The 15,595-nt window shown below is 60.6% G+C and overlaps 1 protein-coding gene across 1 annotated transcript; it reads right to left on the bottom strand.

The window, feature by feature from the left end:
• Window positions 1–13,180: 13,180 nt before the first annotated feature.
• Window positions 13,181–15,477, bottom strand: ZNF703 (zinc finger protein 703). The gene is made up of 2 exons (XM_075074630.1): window positions 15,173–15,477; window positions 13,181–14,756 (listed from the first exon to the last, which is right to left on the bottom strand). The coding sequence occupies exons 1-2, from the start codon at window positions 15,383–15,385 to the stop codon at window positions 13,377–13,379; spliced, it is 1,593 nt and encodes a 530-aa protein (XP_074930731.1). The 5' UTR covers window positions 15,386–15,477; the 3' UTR covers window positions 13,181–13,376.
• Between the last annotated feature and the right edge of the window lie 118 nt (window positions 15,478–15,595).

The raw sequence follows: 15,595 nt of genomic DNA on the forward strand, positions 1-15,595 counted from the left end.
GTTTTAATGAATCCAGTATGTGTTTCATAAATCAAGAACCTCTGCTCAGCCCCCTCTCAGTTTAATAAGGGTAAACTAGGAAATTGCTCTGAGCTGAAGCAAAATACATTCATATAATATTGAAAAGTAATAGATTTTTAAATGTGGGGTGTTCTGGCTCACAGGCGAGGTTTTGCTTCATAACATTGGCGCTATATCATTACCCTGAATGGGAAACCAGCTGCGGCCACGTGTTTAACAGCATCAAGATGTGAACTAGCACAAAGGTAAATATTATTTGTAATAATCCTGAAAAAAAAGGAAAAAAAAAAAAAAAAAGCCAAAAAAATCATTACTTCTGGACCCGGGGCCAGGAACATTCGGTGGTGTCTGTGCCGCAGCTCTCTGGTTTTTAACAGCACGGGCTTTTTTTATATGAACAAATGGTTTATTACACCCACTTCTCTCTGGCACTTGAAAACTTTTTCATCCCTGCCCCGTTCCTCCCTGCCCCGCTGCAGTGAAGCCCGTATAAAAATATCTCACGGGTTTTACTGCAAAGTTAATTGAGACAAGTTGGAAGGTCTCTGAGCGCCCTCGTTAGCGCTGCGGTCCCGGCCTGCCCGCGGCCTCTCGCTGGCTCCACGGGGGACGGGCCCGGGGCTGGCAGGTGGGCAGCCCCCCGGGACGTGCCCAGGCTTGGCCACTGCTGGGGAGTGGGGAGGGTCCCCCCGCCCGGGGCACCGAACCCCCAGGGCTGCTCCGCAGGGACTGGCATAAAGCGCTGTGTAAAAGTCTGTCTAACCTCATTAGCTGTCACAAGTAACAATGCCGGGCTGGCAATAAAGGCAATTTCGAGCCTGTTGGCCATTAATCACCACCTGACAGTTGTGAATAGGGGTGGAAAAACTCTGTCCCCGCGGTTCCTGCTTCGGCGTTTAAGGTTACCTCCGTGCGCAGCCGGAGTGGTGGGGTGGAAAGCTCTTGCTCACCAGTCCCACTCCATCCCCATTCCCGTCTCCATCCCCATTTCCATCCCACCCATCCCCATCCCCACCCCTGTCCCAGTTCCCATCCATCGGTGCTCCCAGCACCCTCCAGCACAGCCCCACTTGCCGCCCTGGGCTCCACTCCGGCGCGCCTGGGGAAAGCTGCTCTGAAAGGCAACCCCGGTGCTTTGCTAACCGTGATGCCTAATAACTATTTAATACAAAGTTTGTAAAGTGCCTTGAGGATGAATCGTGCTCCGTGAGCGCTCGGTGCTGCTGTAACTCACTCACTGGGGTTTTTACCTGGGAACCGGGAGCTGCTGCGGGTGCAAAGGGCCCCTCACCCAGGTGCCGGCTGGTGCGGTGACCTGTTTATTGGCCTTGGGAGCCCCAAAATCATCTGGCAGAACCCCAAAATTGCCAGTGACTACTGCAGCTCCCACCGGACGGTGGCAGCAGTGGGGGACTGAATTTGCACAGGGTTAAACGTGCATAAAAAGTTGGTATTTTTGTTTGGCTGGGGAGAGGAGAGAAAGCTGCTCCCTAGCCAAAACCTAAAGAGCAGCCAAGCCCAGCAAGGGCAATCCCCAGCAAGAGCTGGGGCTGCAGCAGGGCTGGGGGCTGCAGGCGGCTTGGCTGGGCCCCTGGCCACCCTGACATGGCTTTGAAATGGAAAGGAGGTGGGGAGAGGGACTGTGAGGGGGGAAATACTTAACAAATTAAGTCTATCAAACGTTATTTGCAGATTTACGGTGCAGAATTGTGTTAAAGTATGTCCGGGCTCGTTACATGTCAGAGCTAACAATACAGCACTTGGCAATCAAGGCAGTTCTGCGGCATTGGCCATTAATCATCCTCTGACAGTCCTGAGCTGGAAAGGAGGAAACCATTCACATGTGCTCACTGCATTTCTTTACCCTCGCTGCAATCGGGGCAGGAGAAGTTTCCTTTGACTCCCTGCCCACCCGAGCCCCGCCGGCGGGTGATAAGTGGAGGGTCCTGATTTCATGTCCCAAGCATTTTGAGGCGCACTTGGGGCACACAGAGAACAGGGTTGGCATTTGTGCCGTCGCCGCAACACACCTCATGGTGCGAACAAGCTCCCAGGGGAACAACCCTTCTGGGAAGAAGCTCTTAGGAAAGGGTTAAAACACGTGGCATTTTGGCAGCATGTTCCTCTCCATCCTCCATCCTCTTGCTCACCCCTAACCTCAGGGCTGGGGGGTTCGATCTCGGGGCGGGGGGGGGCAGACAGTCCCAGTGGGAGCCAACGCTGCCGTCCCGGCACAGCGGAGGGGAGCTCGCCCCGAGGCTTCGCTCCGTGTCGTCCCGCAGACGCCAGCTCCGTGGCCGGGTGCCAGCGTGCCAGGTCATCCTCCCAGTAAATAAAGGAGCAATGTTTCCAGCCCCCCAACGCTGTTTTCTAAAGGGAAATGATTAATGGTGCTTGGAAACCACAATTCATCCTGGGAAAGAAAGTAGATTTACCCAAAACATGCGTGAGAATTAGCACTCGGATCAGCTCCTAGGGCAGAGGAGGGGAAGCTAATGGCAAACAGAGCCCGTCTGTGCGCAGGGGGAGAAAAATACCTCGTGAAAAACATGGGCTGGAGAAGCTGAGTTGGAGCAGGGGCGGGAGAAGGAGAGTGGCTGCCAGAGCCAGTGCCCCCCCCAGGCTGGAAAGCTTCTTTCTTCGCCTGCCCTGCAGCCAAGATGGTCACGGTGGAGGAGAAGGGAAATCTCCTCCTGTGGGCCTCCCAACATGGCACGGGAAGAATGAACACTGCTGGTGGGACCCAAACTGGTCATTCCCAAATGTCCTGGAGGTACCCAGGGCCAGGGAGAAGCAGGAAGGGTTTTGCACCAAACTCCAGAGAGCTCCTGCCTGCAAATGCCAAATGCTTTAGAAAAAAGCCCATTTTTGGACTGGGGGGAACAGTCTCACCCTGTTCCTGCTGACGGAACCACTGGGATGACTGGGATGGCATTGGGTACACCACGGCAGCAGTAAGTGTCGAGCCATCACAGTGATATTCCAGTTGTCCCCACAACTTCATCCCTGGGGTGCAGGAAACTTCAGAGAGGGGCAAAACTCAGTTTTCCTCCGTGAGGGCGGGAGGGAAGTGGCCACGGCAGTCCTGGCCTGGAGTACGGTCCCGCTCCGATGCAGCAGCTGCAGCATCATCCCCCCGTCATCAGGTCCAGTTGAGCTGCAGGAAGAAGGCAGGGGCCAGCGGTTTAGGAAATGCACGAAAAAGGCTTTCAGGCATGAATCCTGACCTGGATCCAAGCCGCTGTGCTCTCCTCTGCCCAGGGCCGTGCAAACGCTGGAGAGCATCGAGGGAGGGGAAAGGGCTCCCTCGAAAGGAACCAGGGACTGATGACATGGACTTATCACCTGATTCCAGAGATAAAAACAAGATCTCTGCTGCGATCTCTGCTCTGGATCAAGGCAGTGCCTGGCCCTGCACAGGTCCTGTCCCATGAGCGGCACAGCGGAGCTCGGAAAGGGCTCCAGGAGGGTGATTTATTTGTGGGATTCCGGGAAGGGCTGGGGAAGCCTCAGTGAGGTGCTGAAGCCCAGGTCAGGAGTCAGCCCTGTCTCAGTGATATATTTAGAGTGGGATAATGTAAGCGACAGGAGGGGAAAAAAAAAAATCCGTGGAGGAGGTGCAGATCCATCCCCTTGGCCGGGGAGTTACTGGATGATCTGAGCCAGGGAACAGATAGTTGGATTTCCCTAGTTTCTCCCTTCAAATAAATCACAACTCCAGAGCCCTTTAAACTCTGCAATATGATCTGTTCCAATAAGGAAGGGAATGAAAGGCTGCGTCTCTCTGGAAGCCTCCAGAGCCATAAATCTACTATGTACAAACACATACCAGATTTCCAAGTGCATTTATTTTATTGTATTGTTTTAACAGAAAAATCAAACTGCAATAAACTCAGTCCCTCATTAGCTGTCTCTGTGTCCAGGCCAAACGCTGCTAACGAATAAAATCAGGACAAAGGAATGTGGCTGTCGGTCAAAAGCCCGGCCGGGCGCTGACCCCCCAAAAGGCACTTCCCCATGAGCCCCACGGAGGCGGCAGGATGGGGGGGAGTTGAGGGGCTGGCTCCTGTGCTGCCCATCGCTGCAGGATTGCTGGGGTTCATCACCCCAAATCCAGCATCCCTCCCTGGGACCCTGCATCCCTGCCACGGACCTGGCATCCCTGCCTGGGCCACGCCACGGCAGCTGGAGCTTACTTTAGTGTTTCTTGCATTAGTTTGCTGTGGTCCCCGGCATTGCGCGCCCTGAGCGAGTTGCTCAGGAGCAGCGCGGAGCACAGGGCAGTTTCGGGTGCCCACGTGTGTGCCCCTGCCCCACTGGGCTCCGTGAGACTTCCCAGCTGCCCGCTTGCATGTCTGAACTCATTAAACACAGGGTCAAACAACAGCCAAACTGGCAATCGGGGCAGTTTCGGGGTTGTTGGTCATTAATCATCCGCTGACAGGCCTGAAGGGCCTGGCTGCTCTGCTGAGTGCAGCTCTCCGTGGGGACGGGGGAGCCTGGGGATGGGGACGTGTCTGGCACTGTCCACGGCGTGGACGGCACGGTCCCCAGTGACTCGCACCGGCTCTTCCCAAGTCCCCCAAAGCTGCCCCGGGGGACACACGTGGAAGGTCCAGGCACGGCGCGGTGCTGTCACGTCCCAAGTGCAGGAGATGTAGCGACTTGGTCTGATGCAGGGAAAAAAGCAAAAATACACCCTGAGCTGCCCGGGAAGGAAAAAGGAGTCTGTCTGCAGGATTTATGGCGCTGGCGCGGCCGAGCCGGAGAGCCCAGAGCAGCGCCCGCACCGCGCGGGTCCCGCCTCAGCCCACGGAGAAATTCCTTACTTATTGAATCACATTTGTCATCCCTAAATACATATGCAGGCCCGTGTTTCTGAATCCATAAACATCTTTAACTAACTCCGCTCAGCGAGGCCTCTTTCAGCAGTAATTTATATTTAACTTTTTCCATATGCGGGGCCTGTCGCGTTGGTGTCATTTCCGGGAAAACCAGGGGGGCTTGGGGGGAGCTGGGGGGCGCAGGGGGAGCCGGGGGGGGGAGTGCAGCGTGTCTTGGCCCGCTGGAGCAGCCCAGCTGCTGGCACGGCGCGAGAAATCCACCCGGCAGAGCCAGCGCTCATTAATCATTTGAACTACTAAACTGCCAGCTCCTTTCAAGATCTTTCAAGAAGTGTTTTCACCCAAAATAGAGTTGAAAACGCGCCGGGCCCTACTTTCAGAGTCTCATCCATCTGGCCATTATGGGGAGTGTCAGGCGGCTCTGACAGACAAGGCTGCTCTGTTCGAGGGGCCCCGGCTCCCGCAACCTGTCATATCGTGGGGCTGATCGCATCTGACAGCTCCATTTGTACCTACCCAAGAGATAAAAGGGCCGTTCATGGCAGCAGAGAGAAGGGCACGGGGGAGAGCGATGAGCAGGGGCACCCCAGGGTGGCGGTGGGATGTGGGATGCCGACAGCGTCCCTGGTACCCCGCTCCGCCCTGTGTTTGCACCGCAGAGAAAATTGGCCCCCTCCCCAAAAGCCCATTGCTGAGTCGTGTTGGGGTGCAAGGAGACGGGTGTCAGCCTGCAATGTGGGGTGCAACCTGGAGCAACAAAAGGCTGGGAGCCGGAGGGGCTCATGTGCCCGTTACCCACCCTCTGGCTGTGCTGCAGCTCGGTGCCGAGCTCTCCCCGTGCCCTGCCGAGCCCCTGGAGCCGCCGGCCCTGTGCTGGCTCTGCCCTGGCCTCCATCTACCCCCAAACTCATCTGCGAGCCTGCCAGGTGCTGTATGCAAACCCCCAGTGCTCGAGCAGTGTGAACCAGACCCCAAAAATGATAGGATATACCCCAATACTGCAAGAGCTTCCTCCGTGGCTGGGAGGGCTGCGGGCTCTGCCTCACACCAGGATGCACCAGCAAATGCTGGGACTCCTGGAAACCAGCTGCCGGCAGCCTGGTGCTCCCCTTACGGTGCTCCCCAGGGAGAAACCTCGCCGAGCCCTGCCCCAGGGCTTCTCCTGTCTCTTCGCCCCCAGAGAAGCCGTGCAGGTTCCTCAGCCAGCAGCGGACCGGAGCCGGCGCGGGGACTGCGGGCACAGGGGTCCACCGGTGGGTGCCGCAGGATTCCTGCGCCGGTGCTGCGTTGGTGCACACAAGTCAAGAAAGTTTGGGAATTATCAATGTGGCAATCGGGGCGGACCGCATCTCTGCAGCTGGAGGAGCAGGCAAGGTGTGCGCCCAGCGAGCCTTTCCTGAGCAGTTGTTTCTAATACAAAATTCAGCCAGAGCCTAAGAGACGTGCAGAAACCCCAGAAAGAACAAAGGGCTTTTGGGCTTCATTTCCCAGCAGCCGTGGTGGCAAATTCCCCTTCCCAGCCCTGCCGTGCAAGAGGTTGCTAGCTGGGGCAGGCTGAGCGGTGATTTTCTTGCAAAAATGGGTCGCTCAGTGCCTGTGACGAAACAGCAGCTCCCCACAAGCCCGGCTCGCACTTTGCTTCACGTCAGAGACAGTTTCCACAGAACATGGCTCTTCCCGACCTCGGAGGGAGGACCTGGCCACCATCCTGCTCCAGCCCCATGGACGTCACCGAGCCTGTGCAGGGAACTGGAACGAAACCCCGCGAAGGTAACCATTGCTCCAGCAGAAACTATTAGTCACTTCTACAGGAGCTCTGCCCAGCAGAGTGGGGCTCCTGGGCTTGCCACCGGCTTCGCCGCCGAGGGCGCGATGGGCAGCCCCATCCTTGCGTGGGTGCTGGCCCCTAGCTGGGACAGCGAAAGGGTTGATTGCTCCCTGCTCCCGGCCCAGCTAGGGTGGAAAGCGGGAGAGCAGTGCAGCATCAGCCAAGTTTGGGTGGTAGCCAGCAAACAAGCCACGAGAGAAAAATGCAGCAAATCTTTTGGGTGCTCCTGCCTCCCCTCTCCTCCCTCCCTGGCAGGAGAGGAGCGCAGAGAAGGCAGCGAGGGCTCAGAACGAAAGATCCAGCACATGTTTAAACACGTCAGACCCGCCCCCCTCCTCTGTCCTCCGCTCTCACAGGCTCCCCAGCCACCCCTCCTGCGGGAGCTGCTCATGGAGAGGTGGCAACCAGCACCTCCAGGCTCCCACTGGTCCCTTTTTCTTTGGAGCAGCAGCACCTTCCTCTCCCAGTGAGGCAGTGGTGGCCAGCAGAGATGCATGAGCTGCTGCGGTGGGCACCAGCACCGGCGCGGCCCCACGTGCCACTGGGGAGCTGCCGTCTTGCAGATGCAGGGGCTGCAGAAAGGCCTTTTCAGTTCCCTGATCTGGCAGTGTGTCTGCGAGCTGGGTTGCAGAAGGCCGGATTTACAGGCGGTTATAAAGCCCCCCAAAGACGTCAGATGCCCAGGATGCTGCGTGTCCTTTGGCTGCCTCCGGGTTTTGCTGGGCCAGGAGGGCTCTGGCTCTCGGTGCTGGGAGGGATCCCTGGCATTTGGGAGCACAACGCGCTGCCAGACGTTGCGTTGCAGGGTGCAACCCTGCACAGCGTCGAGCGTGCCACCCAGCTCTGCTCAGCGCGTCGGGCTCAGCTCTGCCAGCACGGCAGCGGCGTCCCGCCGTCTCTTCTTGCACAGACACCTCCCGTGCGGGTCCATCCTTGCAGAGGTCACATCCCGTCATCCCATCCCGTGCACTGCGCGGGAAGGTGGGATGAAATCACAGTAAAGCTGCTCTGGGAGGCTTCCATAAACACAACGTTAGAAAATATTATGGTCTGTGGAAATCTGTTATTGTGAATTGAGCTTAAGGAATATACTCTGTAAACCGAGCTGTCAGCCGAGCATCTCCCCCAGCGTTCTCCAGCAAGCGTTTAGCTGAAACATTTGTGCATACAGAATTATGACTCTTCAGTTATCCATCATGATAATAAACAGAGAGATGACTATTAACCATGCATCACAGTAATGAACAGTACCACTTACACGCGTGCCGGTGTAAACCTGCATGAGCAGGGCTGCACTCTGCGGGAACGGCTGCAGCCCAGCGCCGGTGTGGGCTCAGACTGAGGACCAGGGTGTTTTGCAGCCTGCCAGCAGCCCTGTGCCCGTGCCGGACTGCCACACTAAGCCAGCGTGCGTCGGCTGGCTCCAGCACCCAGGATCAGACATCGCAGAAGAAAGGGGGAGCCGTGGCCGTGGGTCACGCTGGGCACTTCCCATGGGGTAACTGGTGAGCAGCCAAAACACCGTCCTGGTACGGTGGGGAACACGTCGATGTATCGCTGTTGCAAGCTGATGCCAGTGCCACTGGAGGATTCACACCACACCCCCATTTATGGCCAGGAAGGCGACAGCAGTGGCTTCGAAGCCGTATGAAAGCCCTCTCCCACCTGCAGCATTCCTGGTCACCGCAGCACCCCAGTGCTTGCCCACACTCTTCTGTTTTGGGGGGCTCCTTGAGCACCTCAAGGTCTTTGCTCTTCCTCACGTGCCTCCTCCAAGGGCTCCCGTCGCTTGTGCTGTCCCGCTGCTGAAACTGGCTGGAGGCGAACCACAGGCCAGGGCAGCGCTGGGCTCCGGCGTGGGGCCACACTCACGGCTGCAAACCAGGGGAGCGGCTTTGCGCCCCGGTGCCCCCAGGCTGCCCCATCCGCTCCGCATCACCGCCGCCAGCTGCTCCCTTCCCGACTCCAGCACACAGCCCCGGGCAGCAGCAGCTCTGCCGCCGGTGGCGTTGGCTGCCCGGGCCATCCCCGGGCACGGGTCTGTCCCTCCAGGTCCGCTCTCAGCACACGCAGCACGAAGCATCCCCCAGAGCCAATCCCTGACCCCCAGGCTGAGCAGCCTGGCTGGGCGCAGGGATGCTGGTGGAGGGACAGTAGATGTCCGCACCGCTCCGGCTGGGAGGACAAACACAGAGCGCGTATTCTCCCAGGCTTCCAACAGGGCTCACACAGAAAGAAAAGCTGCTTTATGCAGCTGAGAAACTTCTCATCCACCCACCATCGCTTCTGCTCCGGCCCTTGCCTCTGCATCCTGACCTGACCTCCTCTTGGCGGGTGTGCACCGGCCCTCGAAGACTTTGTGCTCCGGTCTGGTCTCTGAAACGCCTTGTACGTCTGCGGGCAGACACCCCTGCATCACCTAAAAGCCATCGGGGATTTGCGTGCAGCAGAGGAAGGAAAACAACAAAAAAAAAATACGGCCCTGCTCTTTCATTCACATATTTATTAGGTGGACAGATCATTTGTGGTCAGATGGGCTTCGGGCTTTACAAACGGGGATATTTATAAGGCACGCAGCACGGCGGAGCTGTTCTGCATGTGCGTCCAAGTCATTCCTTCCCCAGCACAAGGTATAATGTTGCCTTTGTTCGGCTGCCTCCGACAGCCCGGCACAGCAACGCGCGCCGTGCCGCTCGGCCGGGCCCCTCCGCCGTGCACCACTCAGCCCTGCATGCTCGCCGTTTAAATAGCGCACAGTCCTGGCGCGTCCCGGCTCTTTCCACACACACCGCGGCCCCGGCAACTGCCGCAATAAATCAATAGGAAAATAGAGGCTGCCAGTTAGACTAAACAAGTGCATTTGCAAGGATTGCTAACCCTCATTAATCACTCTGACAGTCCTAAAAACACATTTCCCCTTTAATGACTGTATTTGGATAATCAGAGCTTTTTCCTCGCGGCGCGGGGTGACTGACGGCGGGTGCGATTGCGGCAAGCGCCGGCACCGGGGTCACGGGCGAGTCATGCGCTGGAGGTCCCCAGCAGCTCAGGGTGAGCCGGAGAAGTTGCGGTTGTGCAACAGGGAGGGGAGTCGCCGGTACAGCCCCCAATCCCGCTGTCCTCCTGTCCAACACCCACCTGTGTTACCCCAGCCCCTGCCCTCCCACACCACACCACCCCCTGCCAGCTGGGTTTGAAAGGGCCTTTTTTTCTGTCGCTCTGCGTTCCCTTTAGGTGACTTTTGCCTCCCGGAGAGGTTTGAAACCTCGCACATTTTTCTGTATAAATGATGCAACACATTAATGCACAGCACATTATGAAAATGGTAATTCAAACCCATACAACTCTAAATTAAGCCATACATTATCCGACCCACTCAGCCATATATTTTGCAGAAAGACAGGATTGAATCAAATCAAACCGAAACTGTGGAGTGCAGGTTGTTAGACAGAATGATTAATAAAGTGCATCCCAGTGCTCTTATTAGAAAATGAATTCTGCAGTAACCTGGGCATACATTAGATAGGGAGTTATTTAATATATTGGCAACACAATCATTCCCTAGCAGATAAAGCCCCCGAGCCTCGACTGCTATCAGATGATACTTTGCAGTGTTTACACAGTCTGGCCCTGGTGCTGCAGTCTTTAGGGAGGGGAAAAAAATATTCCTTGGGGAACCTTCTGCACGGCAGGACGTATCCGAGCAGCATCCAGCTCCCAACGTTGGTGGAAGAAAGGCACATGGGCTCAGTTTTGGAGCTGGGAGCACCCTGGCATGAGGAGGGGTTTGAGGGGAGAGGCGAGATGGACTTTTGCCGCAAGGGCAGGATGTACCCGGCAGCTTGCCGGGCTCTGGAAGAAGGGCTCCGGCTGGACGACGGGCTGTGCAAGCCCCTCGCCCCCTGCCCGGGCTGCTCTGCGGCAGCTACTCATGGCCCACATGCTCCGGCAGCCCTGAAACTCAGCATTGGCTGCGCAGGGCTATCGTGCCCTGTGTGCATCTACGGGCATCACGGCATTGCCCTCTCGCCCCGTGGCACGAGGCTCTCCAGCGGTGCCGGCAGCGGAGACACCAGGCTACGGCCGGGGGGAAGCACGGTGGACCAAAATGCCATGGCAGGGACCCGTGAGACGCGGCATTTTGGAGCTGCAGCTGAGAAGCCGTGATTTACACTGGGGACTGGCAGCACCCGAGCGAGGCCGACACTGAGCAGCATCACTGGTGGGAGTGGGGGCCACATCCTGGGAGCAGCGATGCTCCTGAGGGGCAGGGGACCCAGCATGCCTTCAAAAGCCACTGCGTAGCTCCGCAGCAGAGGGAACGGTAGCACAGAAGCCATCCTACCGGCACGCTGCCCGCCACCCCGCGACATCCTGCTCCACGGGGAACATGGGCTGCAATGCCCAGAGCCAAAGGGTTCGGCACCAAGCAGGGACGGAGGGATGGGAGACACCGGCATGGTTACAGCAGCCCAGGCCTGGCACCCCTTTCCTGCCATTGCCCACCAGGCAGGGCAAACAGCCGCAGCAAAGCCCCCTCTGCTCCAGACCCAGTCCTGCAAATCCCAGGCCCTCATCCTGCAAACATCCTGCCCCGAAGGAGCGGGGCCACCGCGGGCAGAGCTGGACATGAGCCACATCCATGGCAAGGGGTAGCCACGGACCAGCAAAACCTGCCTCCCCCCCAGCCTTGCGGAGGTTGGGAATGATGCTGCCTACCCTTCCGAGGGGAGACCGGCCCCCGGCACCACCAGCCTCTCCCCGTCCGAGCAGGAGAGCCCGGCCAGGGCCCTCCCCGCCGGCCGCACGCCTACAGCCACGCTCGCAGGAACGGGCACAAAACTAAAAATCCCACTGGCGAAACAAGCCCCTGCTGTAAGCGCATTATTTTTCAGCTCAAAGGACACAAAGGAATTTAAACACAGGGCATACGGCAATATAGAGAAGGCAATTAACTGGGATTAATTGCATGACTCACCCAAAATGCAACAGGAGCAAAGCGCTCAACGGCAGAAGAAAAAAGCGATGTGGGGCAACAGGAGCACATGGGATTTCAAGGGGGAGTGGGGGCACGGCCGGGGGTCCCGCTGGGAGGGTTGGGCTGCTACTGGGATAAAAGCCTGGGGAGGGCCCCTTCCTTGGGGCACGGGGTGGGCGGATGGGCAGCAGTGTGGGCCCCCCCCACCTGCAGCTGCAGCACCCTGCCTGGCCGCCCTCGCGGGCTGCCGCAGGCTGGGTGGGCGGCGGAGGCGGCTGGTAACCCCTGCCAGGCGGGATGGGAGCGATGCCCGTTCAGAGGCATTTATCACCCACCCCACCCCCCCGTGCGCTCCTCGCACCGACAGCAAAAAGATTAAATGGGGGAGGGGGACACCCAAGACCCCCCGCGCCAGCTCTCGGCCGCCCACACGCACCCCGCGTGGGAGCGGGGCCGGGACCCCGTTTGTATCGCAATCCCGTCCCGAAAACTTAATCCCTGCCGGAGCTGGGGGTGGGGGGGGGAAGGGAAATTGCCATCCACTCCGCGCAGCGCCTTGGTGGGGGGACCGGGTGGGGGGGGGGGGCCTCTTTGCATCGATTTCAGCTCAAACGCCTTCTCGAACCTTCCGTCCTCCGCCACGCAGGAGGAAAAAAGAAAAAAAAAATAGAGACAACCCGGCGCTTTCCTCCCCGTGAAACACAGACACGCGAGGAGGGGGCGCGGGGGGCGCCCCGGCTCTCCCGCCCGCCCCCCCCGAGCCCTCCCCCGGCCCCGGGGATGCGGCGCTGGGGCCCGGCAGCCCCGCGGGGCCCGGGCCCGGGCCCGGGAGCCGCCGCCGCCGCCGCTAGATGGTGCTGGGGGCCCGCGGCGCGGAGCCCCCCGAGCCCCGGGCCGGGGCGGGGCGGGCCGAGAGAAGACACCACAGGGAGGAGGAGATAACCAAGAGTCATTTATTAACAAAATCAGACTTACCAAGCCGGAGCTCATCGCCACCCGCCGCGCTCGCCGCCCGCCCGCTGCTCCGGTCCTGCCCGCTGGAGCCGCCGCTCCTCGGCGCCCCCCGGCCCCGGGGGCGGGGTGGGGCGGGGGCCCGGTCCTGCTTCCCACGGCGGGGCCCGGCCGCGGGTGGGGAGCGGCGCTCGCGGAGGAAGAGCCCTCGGCGTGGGACGGGGGTCTGCCGGGCCAGGCTTTCGCCCGGCCGTCTGTCCGTCCGCCGCAGCCGCCCCCGGCCCCAAACACATCGCAAAAAAAAAAAAAAAAAAAATTTAAAAAGGAAAAATTAAAAAAAATAAAAATAATACATCTGTTAACTTTATAAATGAAGAGGAACAAAATCCCAGAATGATAAACGCAGAGGGGGAAGGAGGAAAACGGCTTTTTTTTTTTTTTCCTCCCCCTTGTGTGTCAGGAGTCATGCAAGAATTTCTGGGGGGGAAATTAAGAAAGGGGAGGGGAAAAAAATCAAAAGAAACAGAAGGGAAAAATAAAAGCCCCACACCTGCAAAGTAAAGAATTTTTTTTCTTTTTTTCTTTTTTTTTTTTTTTGGACACAGACTTTTTGCATACCATTGATTCATTGGTGTATTAATGCACTTATATTCCCAGCTTTAAGCTAACATACAGTAAATAAATACACAGTCCAAGGAGGGAGCGGGGGGCTGGGGCGAGGAGGAGGCTGGAGCAGGGGAAGGGGCTGCCGTAGTTACTGATATCCCAGTGCAGAAGCTGAAGTTAGTCTTTGGCCGTAGAGCGCGTATGGAGAGTAGTAAGGTCCGGCGGCCGGCAAGGAGGGCACCGGCAGGGCGCCGGCTGTGGGCAAATGGCTCTTGCCGTAGGGGTGGTACCTGTTTAGTCCCAAAGTGTGTGGGCTCCGCAAGGAGAGGGAGGCCGGTAACGTGTTGGGGCTCCCGGGGGCGGCGGGCGGGAGGTGGAGGTGGCAGGAGGCTGCGGAGCCCAGCCCGGAGGTAGGGTAACCCGCCAAGAGTTTTTCCGCCCCCGGCAGGGCCGTGTGGGTCCGTAGGTGGGTGAGCAGCTCCTCCGAGGTGGCAAACCTCTTGTCGCAGGGTCCGCTGGCAGACACCCAGTTGCATATGTGGGGCAGGGGGTCGTTCTGCAGCATGAAGCCATAGGTGTAGAGGGGGTGGCCGGGCAGGCTGGGGGTGCCGCTGGAGGAGAGCGTGGTGTGCACCGAGTGCAGGGGGTGCGTGGGGTACACCAAGGGGTATCCGCTCTTCAGGCTGCCGGGGTCATGCACGCAGCTGGAGCAGTTGCTGGAGCCCAGGTGTGAGGCGCTGTGGTAGCTCAGGCAATACGGGTCCCGGCATAATCCCTGCATGAAGGAGGGCGGCGAGGCCCCGGTGAGCGGGCTGGAGCTGGGCGGCTTGCCCGGCAGCCCCAGTGCCCCCGGCAGCTGGCTGCCCACCAGGCCCGGCTTGGTGGGGTCCAGCCCGGGCACGAACTGGGACGGGTAGCCGGCGTAGGCACCGACAATGGAGCCGTGGTAGCCGATGCTGGAGGGCGGCAGGGGGAAGACGGAGTGGCCCGGCTTGTAGGGCGAGACAGGGGCCACATGGCCGGCGGGCGGCAGGGCGGGGGGCTCCGACTTGCGGCCCGAGGGGGGCTCGCCGTGCACCCCGGGCTCCGCCGTCCCACGCCCCAGCCCCCCGCCCGTCCCCTCGGGGCTGGGCTTGCCCGCCTCGGGCTCCTTCTTCTCCTCGGCGCCCTTGGGGTCGGTGTGCTGCGGCGAGGCACCGCGGGAGCCGCCGGGTGAGGCAGCGGCGTGCGGGGGGAACGGCGGGCAAGCGGCGCTGGGCACCCGAAAGCCGGCCTTGTCCGCACCGCCCTCTTTACGCGGCTCCCCGCCGCCCTTCGAGTAGGGCTTGAAGCTGGACTTGTCCTCGGGCGGCACGTCCCCGCTGCCCGGTGGCTTCAGGGCGGCGGGGCGGGCGGCGGGCTCCTTCTCGGCGGCGGGCAGCCCCGCGGAGGCCACGGCGTTCAGCTTGGAGGAGGGCGGCGGGTCGGGCTTGCCGATCTGCGAGCAGGTCTGGGCCAGCAGCGCCAGCGGGCTCTTCTTGGCGTCCAGCTGCGGGTGGAGCGGAGCCGGTCAGGGGCTGGGGTGGAGTGGGGGGGAACACCCCGACGGCGCCCCCGGCCCGGCCTCCCCCCACCCCATCCCACCCCCAAAAGCCCGGGCGCGGCGCCGAGCCGCGGCGCGGGGGCTGGGATGGGCTGGGATGCGATGGGATGCGCCCGGCCGGGGAGAAGGACCGGGGTGGGGTGGGGGGGAGCCGGGCTGCTGCGGGAGGGGGGGGGAAGGAAGGAGCGGCTCGGCGGCGGGAGCCGGCGGCCCGGGGTAGGGAAGAACCGGGAGCCCCGGGCACGGAAGAGCCCGGCCGGGAGCAGCCGGGAGCGCCGGACCGGGGGGGGAGCCCCGGGCGGACCCCGGGGGAGCGGGCGGGGAGGGGGGGGAAGCTGCGGGGGGGGTGGGGGGGCACTGACCTCGATGGGGCTGACGGGCGTGGAGGAGAGCGGCTGGAGGTATTCGGGGTGCAGGAGGTGGCCGCCGTGGGCGCTGAGCATCTTCAGGACGCGGATGGGCAGCCGGCTGGCCTGGCGCAGCGGGTCGGCGGGGGGCGGCCGGGGCGACGGGGCGCCCGCGGCTCCGCGGCTCGGCGGGGTCCTCGGCCGGGGCCCGCCGGGGGCACCGCTCATTTGGGGCGGGGGTGGGGTGGGGGGTCGCCGGGCTCCGCGGGGCCGGGCCGGGCCGGGCGGGCGGCGGAGCGGCGGCGGCGGCGGCCCCGGCGAGACGAAACCCTTCCCCGGCCCCACCGACACGTCAAATAGCCCCGATGGCGGCCGCGCTCCGAGGGGGCCGGCGCCGCGCACCAATCCGCGCCCGGCCGGGCCCCCGGGGCGGGGAGA

This window comes from Phalacrocorax aristotelis, chromosome 24 (assembly GCF_949628215.1).
Source record: "Phalacrocorax aristotelis chromosome 24, bGulAri2.1, whole genome shotgun sequence".
In the NCBI taxonomy this organism is placed as follows: Eukaryota; Metazoa; Chordata; class Aves; order Suliformes; family Phalacrocoracidae; genus Phalacrocorax; species Phalacrocorax aristotelis.

Bases quoted from the DNA above. Each gene is read 5' to 3' on its own strand.
- ZNF703 (XM_075074630.1), bottom strand. From the start codon at position 15,385: ATGAGCGGTGCCCCCGGCGGGCCCCGGCCGAGGACCCCGCCGAGCCGC. The intron at 14,757-15,172 runs GTCAGTGCCCCC...CTCCACCCGCAG, and splicing joins CGCCCGTCAGCCCCATCGAG to CTGGACGCCAAGAAGAGCCC.